The 24,097-nt window shown below is 45.1% G+C and overlaps 1 protein-coding gene across 1 annotated transcript; it reads right to left on the bottom strand.

The window, feature by feature from the left end:
- Window positions 1–1,126: 1,126 nt before the first annotated feature.
- Window positions 1,127–23,417, bottom strand: CKMT2 (creatine kinase, mitochondrial 2). Its single transcript, XM_010975051.3, has 10 exons — window positions 23,366–23,417; window positions 13,189–13,360; window positions 11,654–11,852; window positions 10,146–10,241; window positions 9,474–9,695; window positions 7,595–7,680; window positions 6,507–6,630; window positions 5,311–5,445; window positions 3,977–4,102; window positions 1,127–1,389 (listed from the first exon to the last, which is right to left on the bottom strand). The coding sequence occupies exons 2-10, from the start codon at window positions 13,338–13,340 to the stop codon at window positions 1,270–1,272; spliced, it is 1,260 nt and encodes a 419-aa protein (XP_010973353.3). The 5' UTR covers window positions 13,341–13,360; window positions 23,366–23,417; the 3' UTR covers window positions 1,127–1,269.
- Window positions 23,418–24,097: the final 680 nt, after the last annotated feature.

Here is a 24,097-nt window from a genome sequence, read left to right as displayed (position 1 = left end):
TCTAAATTTTGACCACATACCAATTTATCACTCAAAAGTTAGTATGGTGCCTATTAGCACCAACACAAGTGTATTCTTTTCATACTTTATATTTCTCAATATAGGAGGGAAGACAAATGCTTATATCAGAGCACGATTTATTCACTGTAGCATGTACAGTTCTCACAAAATGCAGAACTTGGTCTCATTCGTATTATTCAGGCCAACAATATTTTTCTTGTTAGGTAGAGCAGTTTTATAACTTGTTACAGAATTAGTTGCTCCCACCTCTTCTACCACACCCCTTCATGTTATTGACATCACAGGATGGATGGAAAAGAATAACAAGATTCAAAGTAAACGTCTGCTGAGGGAAGAATTTGGTTTTCAAACTATACTAAACACACTGTCAGCATTTCAGACAGCTAATTTTGGATTGCTATGGAGAGACTGACTCCACAAATGGACAATGGCCAGACCATATATGACAACAGAACTCTGACCCACAACCTCTGCAGCAACCAGTGCAAGAAGACAAACTACAAGCTCTGAGCAATCGGCTCAGATTGAGGGACTTCCAGTTTCCCTAAATTTTGCCCCTGTTTCCAATTCAGAACCAACCAGGGAAAGACAAATACACTTCCCAAACCAGTTACATAGGACTTAGTCTGCTTCCAGATCGTCTGCCTCCAATTTCCCCATGCCTACAAACCCACTCTGAGCACAGTTGAGCATACTCATTTTTTCAAAGGAAGCTTTCCTATGCCTGCCTGTGAGTTTCTGCCAAGTTCAAGCAGGTGATGGTGACTGCCTTGCAACAGAAGCTCTAAATAAACAGCTTCTGTTTGTCCTCATTGGTATCATCTTTATTTTCACACTTTCGAAAGAAATGAATCTCCTCTTGTTCTATTTGCCAGAAAACTGATTAAATTAGTCCCTTATTTTTTTCCAACGGTGTCCACAGGGATTTGTTAAAGGGTTGACTATAGTAGCATCTAGATAGTTGGAGGGTTTCTAGACTTAAGAATAAGTGGTCTTACAAATATTCATTTTCTCATTGTCCTAAAATATTTTTACCACCTGCAACTTGTAATTAAATGTGTTTGCCACTGTTAGTGGCATTAAAAAAAAATCAGGGAAACAAACCAAAGATATTAAGGAGAGTTTTATTGTAAAGATAGACAGGACAAACAATTTTACATTTTTCCAAGTCTATGAAAACTCTCAGAGTAGAAATTTCTTTATGTCTGTCATACCAGCAGATTATTTATAAATCAGGAAAGGGAAAGTTCACTTTCTGACAAACTGCGGTAGAGGTGGTGGCACCTTAATATCTTGGCCTCTCTCCAATTTCTTTTCACAATCCACCAGGTAATTGACTCCATCGATGACTATCTGAACAAGCTCAACCTTTGATAGTGAAAAAGATGAAAGATTAATTTGCAGAGAAGGCACATGTTAGGCATTGATCTATAGGAAGAGTCCCAGGACAAAAGAGAACCTGCCATCTTTAATGGACTTTATAACAATTTCTTCTCAGTATTTCCCTAAAGTTTTGTGGGAGAAGATGTGTCTGATAGTTATCATCAAAGATGGGAAGCAGAGATATTATAGGGTCTTTCTCAATCTTTCTTTAGTTAAGATGGGATTACTACTTTGTGTAAGAACTTTTTTTAAAACATGAAAACCATTAGTCTGCGTCTCAGATACTTTTCCCCCATCAGTCTCTGCTATAAAATAACAATTTGTCTAAAAGTAAAACTACAGAGTGACACCTTGTGATGTTCTTTGACCTGGACCTGAATTCTGACCTGCCGCTAAGCTACCTGAGCACTGAATATGCTATAGTTCAGATATTGTCTTTTCCACAGTGAATGGCTTTATGAAAATTGTTTAAACTCAAGTGTTTGGCAATTAAATCATGTCTGTACTGTACCAGGTAAGTTTGCTACTTAAAGGAAACTGTGTGAATTATATTAAGATACACTTAAAAAAATTCTGCTTAAAAAAGTGTTAGAACTTTCATTTACAAATAATGGTTTTTCTTCAACTAGAGTAAATCTACCCATGATTTTTCCCCTGGGAATTGTCTCTCAAATTACTTGTACTGCTCCTAAAGGGACTCAAACTAAGATAGTAAGTAATTACTAGTTAATTCCAGACAGCACTAAAATACATAACTCAGGAATGAACAGCAACAATGGAAGAGATCATTAAGTGTTACAGTTGAGCGTGCTTTAGGCATGATGGCGTCTAGTGCCCTCCCTGCTTCTCTTCATGCATAAGGAAACTGAAGCCCTAAGAGAGGGCTGGCTCAGAAAGCTAGTCATTACTAATAAAAGAAACCCGTATTTTCTACTTATCCAGTTGACCTGTCTCAGTGTTGATGAGGGTGTGGTGAGATGGGTCTCTCATTCACTACCGGTAGAACTCTCTTGGTATAAGTCTTGTGGTAGGAAACTGGGTCAAAAGTCAGGGACTCTCATTTTTAACCCAGGAATTCCTTTCCTAGAAATATATCCTAACCAAATAATCAGAGTTGTGATTAGAGTTATGTATAGAGATGGTCATACAGTTATGTAGAGAGATGGTCAAACGAAATATCAAATAATCAGGGAGATAGTAAATAGATAATGGACTATCTTTACTATGCTGTCATTAAACAATGTTTTGAAGAATACTTAATATTGGAGGAAAATGCTCACATATAATACATGGAAAAAAGCTGTTATATAAATTATATGTTATAATACAAAATTTTGTAAAAATTTTTTTGAGTAATTATAAGAATGGAAGGCAATTTAGAATAATGTTCACAATGGTTATCTCAGGGTTGCTAAGTAAAATAAATGGTGGGTTTTTTTTTAATACTTTTTGGAATTTTTCTAGTTTTTATAATGATCACTTATTAACTCTTGTTTTTTTTTAAGTGATAACTATCTTGCTTTCCAGTAATAAAAGTCTAGTTGATATTAGAAGCTGACAGGACTAGGCCCCAGATTTTCTTTATTCACTACACCATACTTTTTCCAGCAAATTTCAGAAGGTGTGGTATTTATAGAGGCTTCTTCTTCAGATACTTTACCAGAGCTGGTAGCATTCAGGTTGATTTCAATGTTTTGAGTGTTTTCTCCTTCCCTTCCTCAATTTACTGGTAGGAGTACCAACCAGCAATGAAATATGCACAAGATGGCAAGGAAGAAGAAAGGGCACTGATAATCCACAGATTTAATAACCAGCTACTGAGTTATTAAGGGTTGTATGTTATAAGAAGAGGCTTTTAGATGAATGATGGGCACAATACCTTCAATGGGATCACATCCAGGTAAGCTGGGCTGACTTACTAGACAGGACTGACTTGGAGTGTGGCTGCAGTTTCTCTAAGTGCGCTCCTTGTGCTTTACCTCGTGCATCACTCCAGGCCTATCTATAGTCTATGAATCCCATTCATCCTGTGCATTCACAGAATCCTAAGCATTATTGGATGAGCACAATCTTACACATACTTAATGTATACCTTATTTGCCATCATTAGCCCTAATGATAAAATTTTACAAACGATCATGCATCTAAAAATGCCCAAGTGAAGATGACAGTATGTGTCCTTCACCAAAGGAAATTCAGAATCAAGAGAAAAGCCACAATTTTACCACCCTCAGAGAGAGGGCACGCGAGTTCTCTGATTTCACAGTGATAAAAGACTGCTGTCCTTCAGCATAACAGAGCTCCTGCAGTGGAAGATTGCTGGAATAGCTCTCGGGGGCAGGCCAGGGACAACCCTCCCACTTCACCTGCCTATACATTCTTGTGCTTACCTTTATGTAGTGATTTCCCAGGGAGGAACAGTTCTACAGAATGAAATGCTAACTTGACTCAGGACTCAATGGGGAAAGAGGAGATCTTGAATTTTGTGAATAAGGTAAGGCTGTGTAGGTTACTTCTTTTTCTCTTAGGCTGATTTTGTTAGTTCACGTTCAGAAAGTGAGAGAGATGTTACCTCGGATCGGCCAATTCGATCTATGTTGGAAATATCGTACACGTCTGCCACTGCCGCAGTGTCCACGCCACCTGTGCCTCGCTTCTGAAGTCTGAGGTTCTCCAGGATCTTAGAAAATCGTGGGTCCTGGGACAAAGGGTAACAGTGTCAAAAGAAGCAAAATCGATTCATCATCATTGGTGCACTTAGAAAAGACATAGAATGAGAGATAATAACAGTTACCATTTATTAAGCATATATTTACTATGTACCAGGGCCCTGTGCTGGAACTTTTAACCTTTACAACAACCCAATGAAGAAGGTATTGCTTTTACCCCCCCATTTCACAGATGAGGAAATAAGGCTAAGAGGAATTAGCTTGCCTGAACGTAGAACACAGCTAGAAGGTAGCAGAGCTGTTACTAACTTCTATACCGCTTTTTTGGCACCTGGATCCCAGCTTTGGTGAATTTATTATTCATCTATGTAACTACTAATATCAGTTGCTACTGATATAATTAAAATCATGACATTAAAGCACATCAAGTAATTTTCTTAGCATTGGAATCCTGAGTAACAAATATTATTATACTTTTTTTGGCTGAAAGCATATTTTCTAAAACTGTTTTAAAGTATTTGATTCACTTGGCATGCTGGGGCAGAAACTATTAGTTGCCCATTGGAATCCTTCTCCTATTTTCCACAGGTGAGCTCAGGAAATAACCACCAGCTAGGTTCCTGCTTGTGGAACAAACAGAAGTGACGTGTGCCGCCTCCAGGTCTAGACCTTAAATCTTTACAAGGACAATCCTGCATGTTCTCTCCCCTCACCACAAGCTAGAATGTGAGGGCTGACCATAACCATGCAAAGGGGACAGTGCTCTAAGACAGTCCTCTCTGAGTGCAGTCCCCTGACCAACAGCAGCAGCATCACCTGGCAACTTGTTAGAAATGCAACTTCTGCAGGTGGGCCTAGCAATGCGTGTTTTCACAAGCCTCCAGCGGATTTTGCTGCAGGCTCAAGTCTGAGAACCACTGTACTAGGAGAGACAGAAGGAGCTGGAAGGCCAAGGAGCAGCTCAGCCTGTCTCTCCATCCCGACTTGCTATATGCAGGAAAATTTTAACTTCTTGTTCTTGAAGCCACACCCCTTTCTTACAGCCCCTCAACCTCTTATCCTACTGATACAAGTGTTTTTGAGGCAAACTTAATCTTTTCTCGTCACTTTCTATTATAGGTACAGAAACTAAGGGTTAAGGAATGGGCTGTGTCATTTTTTCCTCCAACCAAGCAGGTGATCTGATCTGAGCTGATCCAGGTAGAACCCAACAGGGCCACTGGCTATGTGACATTACCTTGCTGAGCTTGGGGATCCTAACGTGGACACCAGCCCGTAATCCTGTGCCGAGGTTCGAGGGGCAGGTCAGAATGTAACCCAGACGCTCGTTCCACATGAACTCCCAGCCTCGTTCTTGGATTAGACGTTCTACCTACAACAGGGAACAGATGACAAAGTTCTCAGATATCCATTCACTCAGCAGCACATCCTGAACACCAGGGAGAGATGTGTGTACTGTATGTTTGCCATAAATGAAATTTAGGTAAATATATAGTTTTCTTTTCCTTTTTTTTTTCTTTGGAAAGGAGAAAGTAAAGTTATCTGTAGTTCTATTTTTAATTTACATTTTTTATTGAAAGAACCAGTCTTTAAAATCTATAGTGCTTTATAACTTTCAAAAGTTCCATGCACATGATTTCATATAGTCCTATAATAACCCTTTTTTCCTCTAACCCTAAACTGCCCCTCCCCACTTCCTTCACCCCACTGGTAGCCACTAGTTTGTTCTCTATATCTGTGAGTCTGCTTCTTTTTTGTTTTATTCACTATTTTGTTGTATTTTTTAGATTTCACATACAAGGGTGAAATCATACAGTATTTGTCTTTCTCTGTCTGACATTCCACTTAGCATAACACCCTCCAAGTCTAACTATGTTGCTGCAAATGGTGAAATTTCATCTTTCATTCTATAGTATTTCTTTAATAGAAAATTAAATCTCTTCTATCAGAATATTAAAATGGTCCAATTAAATCAGATGAACTCTGTAAAGCACTGAACAGTGTACCTAGCATATACTAAACACTCAATAAACGTCAGTTGTTATTATTTTTCCCATGAGCATAGTAGAATAAAGGAATTCTCAGCAAGTAAGGCTGTGGTCAGGTTACATAGGAACATTGGTGCATCCTATAGTGTCTCTATGCTTAGAATAGCCAAAAGCTCTGTTAAAGAAATCAGAAAATAACTAATAATTCACAGACTTCTCTAACCATTCTGCACTTGGAAGGGAAGCATAGGAACTTGCTAATAACAAAAAAAAAGTCATCTGTTTTTTGAAGCACTGCTCCAGAAGCCTCACCCCAAAAGAGTGCCATGATCCTTAGAAAAAAATGAGCCCCATCTTTGAAGTCATCATAGTGTCTTCTTTTAAGAAGGAGAAATAAAGAGATTTTATTTTAGTGAATATTCAGAAATTTCTGATGAAATCTTACCTCTTTCAGTCCACGACAGAATCGCTCAAACACTCTTTTCATATTGCCTCCTTTCTCCATAGAGATTACCCTGGTGTGGTCTTCCTCATTAATCCAGATGAGAAATGTCTTGTCATAATTATGCCTAATGAAGAGAGAAATATGGTGCTGAGCGTTAATTACACTTGTTTCATCACGTGAAAACCCCCATTACCTCTGTAACTGGATTGACTCATTTCACCTTCCTCCTTTCTTTAGATGTGGCCCTAATCTCTTAATTGTGTGTGAATAAGTGCCTGCAAAATAACGTTAACTTGACAGAATGAAGAGTAAGACCAACTTCAACCCTCAAAGATGTCATGTTTTTGCCCAGCAAGAACTTAATCTCCCTTGTTACTAAGACTACGATGACAATAATTCCACCATGATAACATTTGGCCTTGCCGCTAACAAGGGTATTTTGTCTCCTAATAAATTCAGTCAGAATCTTGTGGCACTTAAAAAAAGATTTTACCTGCAGCCCAACATGTTTGGGGTGCAGAAGACTTCACATATGTCTGCTGTAGAGATCCTGCCTATCCACCCACACTGAGCAGCTGCCCCCAAACACTTTGATCTCAGCTCCTTCAGGTATCCTAATAACCTGCCAAGGTACAGGAATCAAAGTGGCCTGAGGACTGTTGGCCAAGATAAAATGTGTGTACACTCAACAGCCACTCTTCCTTGTAGAGTTTTGCTTACATCCCCCATATGTATTTTTCATTGTCTGCTCTTTTGTTTTAATGTCATGAAACAGATTCTCTGTGAGGTCCAATAATATGAAGCTAATTTTTTCTTGAAAATATAGTCCTTTTTATCATGCATAGTTCATGCAAACCAGCTAACATTTGTACACATCTTGGAAACATCACAATACTTACATGTATCTCTCTCACACACAAACACACACACACACACACACACAATTTCTAAGTATTCTGCTTTCTCCATTTAGTTCAAGCTGGGCATGCTGTCAAGTGCAGGTCACAGCAACCTCCGGTTAGGACAAGCAGGTGATCTGAAGGAGATCGTCTGCACACACTGCAAATGTGAAAAGGCTGTGTCCATACCAGATTCCCCTGGCATCTGGCCAGTCACGGGCCATCCCAGCACAAGTTAGTAAAGGGGATACTGGCTTATCAAACAGAAAGTGGTCCTGCAGGCCAAAAAGGACAAAGCAGAAAGGAGAAACTGATGAGATCAGATACCCTCACAAGTGCTAGGTGGCCAAGTTTCACTCACTAATAATGGCTGAGGTCTCTCGGGCAGTGGTTCTCAGCCTTGGCTGCCCACTGTCATAACCTGAGAGCTTTAGAAAAATTCTAATGCCCAGTTCCCATCCCTCAGAGATTCTGACTGAATTGTTACGGAGTGTTGCCCGGACATCGGTATTTTCAGGTGATTCTAGCATACAGCTCAGGCTGAAAACCACTGGCTTTACCCCAGTGGAAACCCTTAATCACTCTGGAGCATGTCTATCCCACCAACACCAACCCCATGCAGCAGCACAGTGGGCAGTGAGTGAGGGCTGCTAGCCTGAAAAGTGCTCCACATAGCTGCATTCTCCGTGTTTCCAGCATTATTGGTTTGTTTATAACTATCATTCCTTTTGTTTAAGAGTTTTAGAGGTGTAAAACAATGATCTATAAATAAAAATACTCACCATTAATTTAATGCTATGTGCCAGGCTCTACGCTTTGTACTTTTCATTTATTTTCTTTAATGCTTACAAAGACACTCTAAGGTAAATGTAATCACTATTTGGTAGGAAAAGAAAACAGATTGAGAGAGAGAGAACAACTTACCACACAGGACAGATAAGTTTATTTGTTTTTATTTTTGGAGGAGGTGCTGGGGATTGAACCGAGGACCTTGTGCATGCTAAGCACGCACTCTACCACTGAGTTATACCCTCCCCACACAAGACAGGTAGGAAGTGGCAGAGCCTAGGATGCTGTATGACTACTCTGCAATATACTACTCTGCATAGCAAAATCGGTGTTCAGAGACTGACATTTTCTTACTGTGTGCACACAGTAAGAATATGAATATGGATACATATATTCACATATGATTACCCTGATGTAAGAAATCAAGAAGACAGAGGAAGCGAAGTCCTTCTACAATCTCTAAGTGGGAAAGATCAGAGACCTGAGCCAGGACAGGCTTATGGACTGTCACTGCCCAGGAAATAGCACGTCCTTTAAGCTGGAAACCAGAAGTGGTTACTAGAGTCAGAGGGCTTGTTCTGTAACAGGACAAGTGGAGGAGACCTGGAGACTGAGGCATCTCGACCACAGAGTTGGTCCCTCTGGTTTGGAAATGGGGCATATTTTGTGGCGTTGCATTCTTTGAAATGACAAAAGTTTCTGCTTTTCCTTGGAGTTTAAATTTACTTTTGAAAATGCTATTCTGTTTTAACTGTGCTACAGGGAAAACAAGGAAAGGACTTGGGTTTTGTCTACCCTTGAGGAAGCCATAGAAAACGTGTGAAGGCAGCGGGAATCCTAGGGGCTAGCTCCAATGTGAGTCAGGGCAGGCCTTCCACCTGGGGGATTCCCTTTCCAGATTCTCCCAGCTTCCTGGACTTCGTGGTAATGGAGGCCATCCTCCAGGCACAGACAGGATTTTCCACATCCAATTGTTTCTACTTACTAAGGAGCCACTGGGATCCTCCATTCCCCTCTACCCACCAATCCCAGCCCACCACCATATTGTTGCCTCCACAGAATTTATCCATAGGCTGACTGTCTTTACTTTTGACCTGAAGTTTTAAGGCCTGCCCTTCCTTCCTCATATTGACCAGGCTGAAGCTGCAGCAAGCTCCCAACCAGGGCAGGGGGCCTGGGCTCTGCGAGGGGCCACACCATGTGGGTCAGGGCTCTGGGCACAGCCCCGCCCAGACAGCCCGGGATGGAGGTCGGGGATGTTGGTTTAAGGGCCACTCACGTCAATGAGCCGCTGCTGGTCCTGCTCCGTCATCTCGGACAGCTTGTAGTAGCGGCCGGCTAGGTCCCCCTTGAGGCCCTCCAGGGCTGTGATGGCCACGTTCTCCACCTCCCTCCGCTCGGCCCGGGAGCAGGCGGGCGGCAGGCTCAGCCCGCGGATGCTGCGGCCCGTGCGCACGCGAGACGACAGCACGTAGCGCTCGTCGAACTGCCCTTGGGTGATCTGCCGGGCAGAGTGTGGGGTCACCGCAGCGCCACGACCACAGTGGCTTACAAACCACTGATCAGGGACCCTCAAGGCACTCTGCACGTTTGCATGCGGGACACATTCTGGAACTCTGGGGGCAGGGGTCTTGCAAGTCAAGAGAGGAGCTACTTTACACAGCGCCGTCTGCAGTGCTTTACCCCGGCTGGATTTGGGCTGAAGAAAGGAATTGTTTTAGGAAAGGCTTAAGGTTCTCAGCGACCACCACCACCTTGTTGGTAGGAGGTAAGAAAAACAGATTCTAGGACCTTCCTGACCTTCCCAGAGGCCCTCCAGGGAGCATACTGTGGAAGGGTCACCGCAGAGCTTTCAAGGGCATCTGACCCAGGGCCCTACTCTCAGATACTCCTCACCTTGAGGTCTGGAGTGCCAGCTTCATGGGAAGGTACAGAGGCAGCTGGGGCCTACCTTGGAGGCATCCAGATCCGTGGGGTGCTTCATCACCCTGGGATCATAGCCATTGTGCCTCAGCTTGATGACAGGGTCGAAAAGGTCAGCAAACACCTGCAGAAGGGAAGATGCTCCTGTTTCCTCCTGAACTGGTTCATCAACTTTAATTCATTCATCACTTGCCCCTTTTTATCTTAAGGGTCAAAGTTGATGCCCTCCTCTGAAATTCTCAGTGCTATGCAGGAAATAGGTGTGAGATTGGATTGATGGCCAGTAATAATAATACTAATAGTAATAAATATAATAGGCTATACTAGAGGAAACCTCTTTGAGACACTTTGCCCCTTGGGAGACGGCAGCGCTCCAGAACTCTGTCATCATAACCTCCTCCCTAGTGATTCTGCCAAGTTCACTGCCATGAGATGGAACAAGGAAAGCTTGTGTTTAAGAATTTGAGAGTTCTCCCCAGAAGTCCTTGCTTTCGTAGGATAAAAGATGCTGCCAGATTAGAAGCTAAGCAGATTTGTGGTCAAAAGGGAAGGTCAGGTTCTAGAGTTTAAGCAACATAATAAATTTGTGGAAAACCAGCTGCACAGAAAGAAAAGTGCACAGCAGCAATCAAAGCAAAGCAGGCACCTCTCCCCCTGTGAGGACCTTTCCCAGCCCAAACCATCTCAGGCAAATCTACTTTTTAAAAAGCCAAAAACTTCAGGAACATCCTTTAGATAAAATAAGGTTAGAAGAAGTCATAACAGAGCACCCTGTAGCCTGTGGGAGCTATGTGAAGTGGGTCCAGGGAGCCAGATCTAGTCTGGGACTCTGGGAGCCGAGAGTTGGACACCACTGTACCTGAATGAGCTGCCAGTCTTGTCTACTCAAGGTGGCCCCCTCCCTCCTCTTGATGGCTGCCTTCCCAGGGAACTGTCTTCAGCTCCCTGAAGTAGCAGGTGCAAAGGCAGCAGACCTGAGGGAGACGGGCTGGAGGTATTTGCCATGACGTAGAGGCTGCTCTGGTGACTGAGCTCCAGAACAGGCCATCCTGTGCTTCTGCACCCAGGGTGAGGACGTGGAGATCACGGCATTTCTCCAAGAGACTTAGTGAACTGAATAAGACTACAGCGGGCTGCATAGTCAGTAATTCCCATGCTAAAGACACACGGAACCATCCTCCCTGCTCAATAAAGTTCAGCCACAAACACATCATCTCCTAATGCCCTGTTGGTGAAAACACATCATCAATACAATAAAAACATTGAGATTTTTTTTTTCTGAACCAATTCATCCCCTTGACAGCTCAGAGAGCTGGGTCATGCAACTCATTCCTCCATGAGGAGGGATATTTGGAAGCCTTGTCCCTGGGAAGCTGTAGACCTCACTGTTCCAGAAAGCACAGCAGGCGTTCCGTTGATGCTGGCTTCCCTTTATGGGTGCCCTTCCTGAAGGCAGCAACTTGGCCCCACAGAGAGACCCCAGAGCAACCCCCATCCCTCTACACACACTGCAGAACTGGCAGCCAATGGTTTTACCTCATAGGACTCCTCGTCACCAGCCACCATGCCCACAGTCTTTATGAAGGGGTGGCCGGGGTTGTCCACTCCAGTCTGGATACACTGGTCCAGGGTGTAGCCATTGGGCGTCACCTTGTTGCGGAGCTTGGCGTAGATGGCCGGCGTGAGGCACTCGGCCATGCAGTTGTTGTGTTTGCGCAGATCAGGGTAGTCCGCACTGCACGGGGAGGAGAGAGGCGTTCAGGGAGCAGCCACTGGTGGAAGGGGCCTACGCAAGAGCTTTGTTTCTGGCCATCCTTCCACCAGGCTCTTTTCAGCCACTGAGCAGAGGAACACTTGGCTAGGTCATGGCTTAAGTAAGCTAGATTTAAAAAAATAATTCCCTAAACTGTCAGAAAAATGGAATTGGCCTTGCCTAAGGAGTCCACAATGCTGGCTGCAGGAGCCCACAGACAGTGGCTTGTTTATACAGAGAGGAGACAGAGTGAAAATGGTTAGAAAATAAATTGAAATCATATGCAGGCTTTTTTATAAGCCCAGAAGTTTTGGTAAAATACAACAGCCGTATCTTGGTCCCTTGGGTCTGTGGTGGAGAGGCTAGAAACCCTGCAGGTGGAACTACATAGAGATTCATTTATTTTTCTGTCCTCTGTCTATGATGCAAACTCTATGATTACCTGCTTTGTTGAGAACAGTGCCTGGCTATAGAAACAGGCATTCAGTAAATATCTGTTGAAATAATACATAGGAAGAAATCAAATGGGGGTGCTATTTTACCCTGGGGGATGTACTGACTGAAAAATAGGGGACTTGGGACCACCACGGGCTCAAATGCAGATAATCTCACCTCAGGAACTCCTGAGGTGCATGGCAGTGCCGGTAACTCCCTCAGAGATCCTGATTTCCACAAAAGCCATTAAATGTCTGAGAAACATTTCAGGTTTTCCTCATCTCTCCCATCCACACCCACCTACATGGAATCCCTTAAGGGCAGCACTCCACTCCAACTCTATCCAGTGTGTGGCTTAGCCGAGGCAAGGTTCCAGAGGCTGAGAAAGCAGTCCATCTTCATGCCCCTCCTCCACTTCCCTTCTGGAAGGGCCCCTGAAGCTGAGAAGTGCTATAACATCATACTTTCTGGAGGCAGTACAGGGTGGGTGAGGCCTGGGTCTGGAATCAAGGTCTATGGATTCGCATTTGGCTGCACCAGCTGTGTGAATCTGGGCACTACTTAACTTTCCGAAGCCTTCATTTCATCACAAAGGGATGCTAAGATGAATAAAATACCCTGCGTAAAGGGCTCAGCACACACAGAAGTGCCCAACAAATGTTAATTACTATTGTTATTACTACTCAGCGAGACCTTGAGCTCTGGGCAGCAACGATGACACTACAGCCACATTTCCTTGTACTTGCCACAGGTCACTGTGCTTAATGGGGCTCAAAAACGACTGCCAATTTGACTTATTCACCCTTGCTGACCCTTGTTTGAGCAGGGGAAAGCATATTTCTGGTCGGCATTTGGTGTCACTTTTAAAGCCAGGAGGACCTACCTTGGCGGGAATAGCTTGCGCTGCTCCTGGGCCGCAGCACACACGTTCTGCCGATTCAGCAGGTACCCAGTGGTCAGGGCACTGGTGCCCAAGGTAGCAAGTAACAGAGAAGCATTGCGGCCAGTAAGCAGCTTAGAGAAGGTACTGGCCATCCTGCCTCTTGGATGAGTGTCTGGAAAGCAGAGAAGCCGAATTAGACAGAATGGCCCTGAACCACAAGACGGAGACCAACAGGCAGGAGAAAGAACTGCTGGAGGCTTAGCCTCTGTTTTGTTTTTCTCTTTCTTCCTTTCTCCCCCAGCCCCCTTCATACTGCTTGGGAAAATCCGGGTGGTCTGAGACACTGAGAATGTCAAACTGCCTGAAGTTCATGCCATTTTCTCCCCTAATACGATATAGGAAAAAAATGGGGGATTTCTACTTCTGACTGCTTGACAGACCAGCTGCTCTTTTGGACTCTGCCGGTGCACAGCAACTAGACCCCGAATAGAACAGACCACTGGGCTTGTAAGAGGTAGAGGAAGTTGTTACCGAACCAGGTTCATTTTGCCTGATACACAGCAAGCCAAAACGCTGACACCCTTAGGTTTGCAGCAAAGAGAGAGTTAATTCTCAAAGTACCCAAAGGAGGAGATGGGAGAACAAATCTCAAATCTACCTCCCTAAAGGCAAGGGGCTTGGGGTATTTATGGGATAACAAATAAGGAAGCAGGGAAGTCTGAGGCATGGGCGTGTGGAGACCATAGGGAAAGGTGATTGGGAAAAGGAGTGGAAATAGTTGTTTTGCGCAGGCGTGATTGGGCTACAGGCCTCTGCATGTTCTGCGGGTGGAGTTTTCAGCCTTCCTGTTTCTAAAGGTCACTAAGCTCAGACATTTGCACATGCCTATTTGGAGGGTCGGTGGTCCTACCCAGTCTTAACCAGCTCAGCTCAAACTAGACCCAGACAACTTCATGTTCCTGGAGAATTACTTACTCGGGCAAACATCTTATTGTTCAAGCTAGGAGCCACTTGGAGGACATGCAAGTCTTAAAATGACCTTGGTTAGTGAAGACAGGTGAAACAGACTTAACTAATCATTACACACAATTTCAAAGTCTCTGAGGACCATTTTCCTACTCCGCTCACCCCAAATGAGTTGGTGTCAGTTCAGAGTAACAAGCCAGGAGGTTTGGGTTCTCTGACGGTGGATGCCCATTTGAACACTAAGGTCAGGATACCAGCATGGAGGTGGGGAGCTGAGTCTAAGACACCCCAGTCAAGCTAAGGCCCTTGAGAGGGGCTGAAGTGGTCCAATGTCAGCAGCTCCCAACAGAAGCACACTCAGATCCTCTCTGAGGAAAGTATACTCAGTTTAGGCCCTGCTTTCCTACAGATTAAGGTCAATCAATAAGCTCTCAGCCAAAGATCACCAAGCACAAAAGAAGGTACCATGAATGGGAGTCAACAGAAGAAATGGCCACAGATTTTTGACCTCCAATGACAGAAGATATTGGAATTGGCAGACAAGAATGTAGATTACCTCTATGTACGTTTAAAGACATAAGTGATGGAATCACAACAATGAACAAGTAACAAGAGACTATCAAAGATGATCAATCTGATTTGAAAGGGAATCAGAATGAACTATGGATATAAGACAGCTGAAGATAGAATAAATGAACTGGAAGATATAGCTATGAAATTATCCAGAATGTTGTACAGAGAAATAAGAAAACAGAAAATATGAGGTAGAAGTTAAGAGATATAAAGAATAGAATAGCAGGTCAAATACATATCTAATTGAAGCCACAGACAGGAGAATAGAGAAAACAGAGAAGAAGCCATATTTGAAGAGAAATGGCTGAGAATTTTCCAGAACTGAGGAAAGACAGAAAATCCATGATTCAAGAGGCATGACATAACCCAAGCAAAATTAAAATAATCCACACATATGTAAACGATAGTCAACTCCAGAATACTGGAGACAAAGATATCAAAAGCAATCAGAGAGAAAAGACAGTTTATCCATAAAGAAAAAAATCATCTGATTTTTCAACAGTGAATAATGGATGCCAGAGAAATGGCCTTTAAGGGGCTAAGAGACAATACTTATCAACCAGACTTGGGGATATAGTCAAATTATCTTCCAAAAGTGAGAATGAAAAAGGCAATTAAAGGTAAAGAGCAGACCAATAACAAAGGAACTACTAAAATAAGTACTTTAGAAAGTAGGAAATAGACACCAGAAGGACAGCCTGAGATGCAGACAAAATGGAGAAAACATATAAATCAAGATAAATGTTTATATAATATCAACAAGGATGAAAATCAGATACCCTGCTGTGTCTGCTACTGTTCAGGAATCAGGATTGACAATTAAGCCACAGCATCACCCAGAGGAGAGCTATTAAACGTGGGTTGTTGAGTGGAGACCAATGGAGCAGGTAACACTCAGTACTCTCTCATTTTGGTCTCAGTGATGCTCAAATAAAGGCTGGTATTTTTTCCCCTAATATTTAGAAGGTTCCTGGGACTCTGCTGCATGATTCTCCAAATGTGGGTTAGGTGGGTGCAAGGAGCCCGTTGAAAGTATGGTTGTGGGATGAAAACCTGGGCTACCAAGTGGATGATAAACTCCTCTAATACAGCGAGGTTGGCATGGCATTATACACAATTCTAAGAGTAGCCTTCTGAGGTCCACTTTCTTCCTTGATTGCATTTTGGGAACTGGGATCAGTCCATCAACTTCATGTTTCCAGGATCCCCATCCTGAAGTCTCTACTTAACATCCTTTTTGAGCAACACTAGGGAGAAAGTTGAACACCTCAACCAGAAGTATCAAAGTCCTTGAAAAAATTTAGGAAGTTATTTTTCTAAGTTAGCCCAGGAAATAAGATTATCAGGCAGCCTTTCCTCTGTCCTAGAGTCAAAACAATGCCTTCAGTCCTAAAGACAACAGGAATTAGTTTAGTAATCAGCAGGCAAGATAAATGGGCCATTTCTTAAAGTTGTTCTAGGGGCTTGTAATGGCCCAGCATTCATCTCATCACAGATACTTCTTTGCTCCCTATTAGACTCTGGGCTGTTGTCCCTCTTCTTCCAAGACGAAGTGAGTGTTCCTCAAGGAAATGCACCCATGTTCCTGGTCCTCATACACAGCAGGTGACACTAACTTACATCTTTCAGGCCTGTCTTAACTGCTTCCACACCCTCCAATCCGCTTCCTAAGCAGAGAGACAAAACTGTCTTCTCTGAGTTTTACCACAGAACTCACCAAAGTAGAAGCTTTGCCCAAATTCTTTCCAGACTATGTATGGAGCAAAAAATAAGCCAGGACATGGTGTCCCTAAGTTAACAGGAAGTACATTTGTTTCTGAGGTTGACTCAAATATCTTGATTTTTATTTTTCTTTCCTTTATTGGCTTGATCACTAATACATTACAGCAGACATATCCCTTCAGCCACTGATTATGAAATCCTATCATAAAAGCAGGCAAGCGAGGCCAATAGGCTGTTTTTTACTGTTTCCCTGCTCCGGCTCCTAGTCTCTGTGAGCCACCAGTGAGCCGGGGCACCCCGCGCAGGCTCCTGACCTCTCAGCCGTGACAGGCTGGCTGACCCCTGGGAGCTCGCCAGGCCCATCCTCAGCAGTTTCCGGGCTGACCCCGCAGAGGCTGCCCCACAGATAACAGACGCAGCATAAAGTGCACGCCCTTCCTTCCTCCAGGGATCCTTTCCAGACTGAGTAGGTAGGTCAGGAAGGAGAAGTCAGATGAGAAGCAAGTGCTAGAGGGGAAATTTAACTTCAATCTCCCAACACCCCAAAATTCCTCCCTGTAAGATACAAGAAAGAAAGAAAACAGTTTTATCATTGACTCGGCATAAAACCAGACTGTGAGGCCCATCACAGGCAATTGGCTAACAAGACTGCAAAGACGATGAAATGTTCCCTCTTCCAGAGCCATGCAGAGAACCCACTCCACACATGTCCTTGAGGTAACTCAGGTAAGAGGACATGACAGCACCATGTGTCACACAGAGTTCACCTCAAATTCACCTGATAATTGGGGTGGCCTTTTGGGTTAGCTAACTGCCTTTCTTCAAAGGGAAAATGAATTAGGATAAAGCTCTACCTAATACCCTACCCTAGTCAGATGAGGCCTCGGTCCCCAGATTAAAATTTATTTGCTTCAAAATACAAAAGTAAACAAACTAAATAAATACATTTGAACAAACAAGCAAAAACAAAGGGAAAATGAGCTTCTCCCATCTCTCTCTGACAGCAGGTCACTGACCACCGGCAGCCTGCACCTCAGTCAAACTCCCACATCCCACTGAGTCTGGGAAACTGGGCTGCTAACTTCCTGAACGCTTACATTTGAAAGAGACGGCTCCCAGGCCCTTGAGAAAGACAGCCCTGGGTTGTTAAACTGGCTGGAGACTTAACTTTTAAAAAGATTTAAATGCACCTCAAAGAGACAGAGAAAAATTACAAGTTTTCTAAAGGAAATGCTCCAAGAAAAGAGAGGGGAGCACTCATTTTGTTATTTCCCTGCCCCACATGCTGGGGAGGACAGTGTCAGGAGCTCAGCAGGGCTCAGGTCAAGGACGAACATCACTCAGAGCCAGTCCCAACATATGGAAGAGAAAAGACCTAATGACTGTAGGGCGGGGTCACAGCTTTTCTCCGTTCTCAAGTCCAGGGGCCCGCACAAGATAGGTTCTCAGTAAATGCTAGGTGAGTGAGTGAACAGTCACAGGGACATTGAGTGGGAAAGGACTTTAGAGGACATTTAGCTCAACTTGAATGCAGGAATCCCTTTCCCTTTGGCCCTCCTTAAATATCAGCTTTCTAGAGGAACCCATTTTACTGTAGAATAACTGGAATTATTTAAAATCCTTTTCATATCTTAATAAGGTGGGGTGGGGGTGGGGACAAAAGTAGAGTACTTTCAAGGGCCTAGTATTTTCTCCACAACAACCCCAAGGAGCAGACATCTTACCCCATGTCACAGAGGAGGGAACTCGAAAACAGAGAGGTTAACTGACAGTCAAAGGTCACACAGCTGAAGGGAAATCACATGTACTGAGTTTCAATAGGTACTCATTTAAATGAAGATCCTTTTCTACTTACAAGGTTTAATAACAGACAATATTACAGCATGTTTGGATGGAGTCAACCCCCTCATCTCCCAAGGAATGGACTTGCCAGACAGTCCTAGCTGCCTCTGGTTCTTCATGGCCTCTCAGGGATACTGGATGGCTTCTCTTAATCAGAGTTTCCCAAAGGGGCTCTAGAGAGGATGTTTATGGGGCGAAATTGCCAACCAGCACAGAGGCATCATTCTGGGCAGCTCTGAGGGGCAGCAGAACCAGAGGGTGCACCCTCAGGGCTTCCTCCACCTGCCAGGAACACCAGTGACTACAGACCTGCAGAGATCATCAGGCAGTGTGGGTCACGGTCACCATGAATGAACTGAATGAATGACACTGACGTGTTTCAGGTGGGGAGGAGCCACAGTGGGCAGCGATGCAGGGAGAAGCAAGATAGGATGATGAGGTGGTGAAGATAGGTATCTTTGCACTTATTTCCTTGATAAATATTGAAGTGCCTACTATGTGGCGGCTTTCACAGAACTCCTAGTCTGAGGGGAAAAGCCTCATGCAGCACTTACTGGGTGCCGGGCACACGGGTCTATGAGCTTTATGATCATTACCTCATTAAGTCCTCACAACAGACCCATCCGTGAGCTAGATGCTCTGACTATCCTCATTTTACAGGTGAGCGAATGGAGGTAAAGATTTGGCCAAAAGCACATGGTTTGTGAGTGGCAAGGCTGGGATTCAAGACCAGTGGTCTGTTTCCATAGTCCACGCTCTGAACCAGCACCCCAACTCAGGCAAGTACCAGTCATGTGGTCAGTGTTCTTTGCAGGAAACCAGAGCCCCATGGGAGCCCCTGGGAGGGCCTGGGATGGGCCCAGCCCATTCAGCTCCACTGAGGGATCTTGTCTGGTCTTTACCCAGACTGAGGTATTGCTTGCCTCCACCTGCCCTGGGACTAGTACCAGGTCACAAACTGCAAAGACTGGAGCAGAAACAATGACGAGACATCGCACACCCACGTGCATAAACAGGTGACTATGGAGGCCCCCTTCTGGCTGGCTGCCTTCCAACCACCTTCTAGGTGGGAGAATGGCCAGTGCCCTCAGCCCACACCACATGCCATATTCTTAGATTAAAAGGGAAAAAACTTGCAGAGTAATGAATATGAATGGTTCCAATTTTGTAACAATGATGTACATATATATGTATCTGCATATACTTGTATGAACATAAAGTACTGAAAGTTATTCATCAACCTGCAAAAAGCATTACTTCAGAGCAACAGATTTGGGGTAGGCAGATTATTCATTTTCTCTTAATAGAATTTTGTATTGCACAACTTGTAAAAATAAGCACGTATTGTCTTTATGGTCTAAAATAAATAAATTAAAAGTAAAAAAGACATCAACTGTGAAGGGTGTTAAACATCCAGATTTCTAGGCTCCATCTTTTGAACGAGTAGCAAAAACAGGACTGTCACGGGTGTACTGTGATAAAGCTTCACAATCAATTCCCAAGCCCTGCTGGGTCTGGGAACCCTGCAAATCGGCTACCTGAGCCTCAGCAACTCCCTCTACATAATGAGCTCCATGAGACCTCTCCCTGAGCTGTTGTGAGGATTAAATGACAGGCCACAGTAGGCACTGAATAAATGTAAGTCTCATTCCCATAGTGACCCTAAGTGGGGAGACAGTTATCACTCTCCCCACAGCCACCCCTGGTTATCCTAGCCAGCACTGGTCTGCCCCTTCTCTGCACGTTTGTTGATTTTAGTTTACATTTTTAGCATTTAAAGTGTTTCATTTCATTGTTTTATTTTGTAATCTCTCTGAGGAGAAGGCTTGATTCCAGAAGGAGTACATCATGTACTTTCAGAGCCACTCATCATCCTCTGCAAACCAACATCACAAAATGAATCTACTCATTTGGGCTCCCAAGTTCTTCCAGACTCTGATTCCTTGCCCAGGCCTTTCCTTCCACCTGGAAAGTCTTTTCCATCCCTGCACGCCCAGTCAAGCTGGCTGTCTTTTCTTCCCTTTAACTACCATCTATTGAACTCCTACCACAAGCCATGCATCATGCAAGGAGCCCTTACAAACACTGTTTTCAGTCTTTGAAACAATCCTGCCAAATAAGCATTATTCTACAGATGGGGAAAACAGACTCAAGAGAGGTGAAGTGACCTGCCCCAGGTCTTGGGGCTAGCACCTTGATAAAGCTGGGATTTGAACTCAGGCTTGTCTTTGGCCTTGGACTGAGGCTCCTTGCAGACCACAGCACCTCACAAGCAGCCCTGCACTGACCAGAATTGGAGAGAAACCACCTTTGTGGTATAGGACCTAGGAGAGTCATAGTTCACTCCACTCGGTTTGGCCCCCGATGACCATAGAAAATGCATTTAGCACAGCAGCTTCTAGATGCTGGATTGTCACCTCAGAGCACGTGACTCCCCCAGAGTAGCAGAGTATTATGAGCCTGTTCTCCTTCCTTGTCCTCAGGCTTCTGCTGAAGTGACCGAGATGCCAGGTGCCACTTCTCCTACTCCACTCCAACGCCAGGTGCCCAAAGCACCTACCAGCCATGCTGGGGATGCTGGGCCAGCCTGCCCTTCTCTGAGATGGGGCATGGGCTCTTCTCTTTCCTTCCCTCCTCTGTCCTCTCTCATACAGACGTAAGGATTGCAGGGGTGAGGAGGGAGGAAGTCTCTAGCCCACACCCCACAGAAGCTGTTTCCCTAACTTGGAACATCTCATGACTCCTGATTTAAAAAGCATTGTTTACAGCATCAGGGCTGAAATCTGGCAGAATTCCTGGGCTACAAGCCAGAGAGATTACTATATGGGATGCAAGATCACCGCCAAAAATAATGATGTTGTGGTTATTCCTACTCTTGCCCTCTCCACCAAAAAACAAGAACCACCATATTAAGCCTTTTTGTCATTGTGCCCAAAAGCTGTATATCTCTCTGTCTCAGGCAGGCATACTGGGTGTCTGGATCCTGGTTTAAAGGTTTTGTCTGATTCTGTTACATCCTAAAATGTGGAGGACTTGGGTTCTGCCACAGCCTCAATTCTGAGCCACCTGGTCGTACTGAGCATCTTGGACGGAGAAGCCATGGGTGCTGTTCTGCTGACTCAGAGTTATTTCTGGTCCAGCAGTACACAGTGTCCATGTGTTTGAACTCCTTGGAGGGCAGTGGAAGGCCAGGGGGAGGACCATGTGTCAGCTTTCCAACCGGAGAGAGTCACCCCAAAACAGAGGACGTCCTTGGGGCTGGACCAGCTCCACAGAACATTCTGAACAAATTCTCACGATGCCAGTTGTGGCCAGGAGAAAATGGCTGTCCCCTCCCAGTTCTAAGAGAACAGAGGGTTCAAGTTACCTCGCCACCACCAGATACCAGCACCCTAAAGGGGCAGCCTTGAGCATCTCTGTTCTATTCATCAAGTAGAACTCAAAGCAGAGATGTTTACAGTCCTTCCCTATAAAACAGAGGCCTTTCCTAGTCCTCGGTGATAAAGACATATGATCACCACCAGACTGATCTTTCAAGGGTACATTATTTTCAGAAACTAGGAAATTAGGAATGATCTAGTCCTTGAAATGCTGTTAAGGAGTGGGAGCCTCCTTCCCTGCCCAAGGGAATAATCAGTCTCTGTGGCTTCCCAGGCAGAAGTGGGTGTGACCTCTAGCAGTCACCTTCAAAACAGGCTCCCTGTGGGATTCCTGGCTGAGTGGGCAGGAAGTCTCAGAATGCTGATGCAAGGTCCCACATGATTTCCTCTGGAAGACAAATTGCTCCTTCTCTAAGCATAGCAGAGATGGAGACCCAGTGCCTCTGAGCCAGGGGCAAAGTCTGCCTGAGAACCAATCCTCCTCCTGCCTCTGAACATACAGGACTCCCCATTCCTTATCCCATACCTACCCCGTTTCCTGGTCCTTCCTCAGCCACCCCTTTAGGAAGACTGAGCGGGCCTATGGTCCATTCTCTACAGATGTGATTTAATCACGAAGCTGCCAGAGGCCATGGGTGCATGTGGCCCTCGTGCCCCGTGCTGGAACAGTGCCTTAACCCACAGAAGGGTCAACTGTAAAGGACAGGGTTTTCGGGAAAGGTGTCTACAAAGCAGAGGAGGAAGTGGAGTGCTCACACAGCCTAATAACGGCCAGGTATCCTCTAAGAGGGCTTGCCAGGTTCGGGTGGTGGTCGTGTTCTTCCCCATGAGCACAGAGAGAACAGGCCAAGGACTCTAGCTCTGAAACGGAGGAATTGTGATTGCGGCAGACAGGAAAAGCGGTACTTCTGGAAACAGCTCACCAGTTGAACTAGCATACCTTGTCATGGGGGCACCAGGCCCTGTGTGGGGTCACAGAGCCAGGGCAACGCTCAAAGGAAGGTTTAAAGGGCAGCACTGAGGAGGGCCAAAGAGTTTTGCCTTGTTTTGGCAAATATCACTCTCTACACCCACCAGAGCATTCAAAGGCAAAGCTGTCACCCACTCAAGGGACAGAAACTGGGCTGACAGTAACCCAAGCAAGCAAGCAAAGAACAGGTCTTTACCAGAGATGAAACACATTTAGGCCAATTCTATAGCATTTTTACGTCCTGTGGAGGGGGGGAGGAGGACTGTTGGCTCATTATTAATAGGTTAGTGATTTTAAAAATGAATCTCTAGCAATAATATTAAACAATTTAAATTGCATCTAGCTATTGCGACGATTAGTAATTAGCTCCTTTCCAGGGCTTCAAAATGTTCGTTTTTCAGTTAGTTTATCCCAAGTCACTGATTTGCACCTCTTTTGATGCTGCTGAGGGAGATCTTTCTCCAACATTCTCCATTCTCTGACACAGTTCCAGCACCTCGTGAGCAGCTGTCCCACGGAATGGTTACCTGCGCCTGGGGTGCAGGGTGGCTTCAGCCAAGGACAGACGCTCTGCTGGCTTCTTTAGAGAGTTACCAGGACTTCCTCACACAGGAGCAATGCTCACAGACCTGACTCCCTGCTCACAAAGCCCCCACCCTGGCACTAGCAATGCCCCCGCTTTGAAGGAAAAAAGCCGGGCTTCCCGGCCTCAGGCCTCACTGACCTTGGAGCCGGAGTCTCCCACGTCCCGCGGCTGCGCACAGCCAAGCAGTGTAGGGACGCAGTGGGCGGGGCCCAGCCTTAAAAGGGCTCCCTGGCGGGGCGGAGTCGAACGGGGGCGGGGCCGGGAGGGGCGGGGCCCGTGTCGGACGCGCAACCTGAGCCTTGCCCTTGCAGGCCGGCCCCTGACACTGCCGCTGCGGAGCTCTGGGCTTTTTCTAGCACCTGCCCTTTCACTGAAACGTTTTCTTCCCCAAGTCCAGTCCTGGAGGCTGCCTCTTCCAGGGCTCTGCGAGGCGTTCCTGGGCCCGCAGGCCCCCGGCCTCGGGGTGGAAGGGCCGCCAGGAAACTGCTGCACCTGTTAGGGAATTTGTTGCTACCTTCCCTCAGGAGCCCCATCCCTGGGCCCCAGGTTAGCTGCGGAGAATGAGAGCCCTTCTCTCCCACCCGCTTCCACGCTGAGGTCCGAGAGGAAGAAGATGTCTAAAGCTTCCTCTCCAGTTTCTAGTCAGGCTCTGAGCATCTCTTTCCAACAGGTTGTCTGGGGCCTGGATACAGAGATAGTAACAATCACCTTTCTCCTCCAGATCAGGCCATCTGAAGCAGATTGCTAGATAATCTCATTTTCTTTCCACACCAGCTTAATTTACCACACAGAAGGTCCTGCTTAAAAATAGCCCTCCTTGGAACGTCCATCACACACGGTAAAGGTTGACTGTAAATAGCAATGACCCAC

The sequence above is a fragment of the Camelus dromedarius genome, chromosome 3 (assembly GCF_036321535.1).
Source record: "Camelus dromedarius isolate mCamDro1 chromosome 3, mCamDro1.pat, whole genome shotgun sequence".
Taxonomy (NCBI): domain Eukaryota; kingdom Metazoa; phylum Chordata; class Mammalia; order Artiodactyla; family Camelidae; genus Camelus; species Camelus dromedarius.
Note: the sequence above shows the minus strand (reverse complement) of the source record. Positions and strands in the feature narration are given on the sequence as shown.

Bases quoted from the DNA above. Each gene is read 5' to 3' on its own strand.
- CKMT2 (XM_010975051.3), bottom strand. From the start codon at position 13,340: ATGGCCAGTACCTTCTCTAAGCTGCTTACTGGCCGCAATGCTTCTCTG. The intron at 10,242-11,653 runs GTAAAACCATTG...TCCCTTCTGCAG, and splicing joins GTGACGAGGAGTCCTATGAG to GTGTTTGCTGACCTTTTCGA. The intron at 9,696-10,145 runs GTAGGCCCCAGC...TCTGCCCGGCAG, and splicing joins CGGATCTGGATGCCTCCAAG to ATCACCCAAGGGCAGTTCGA.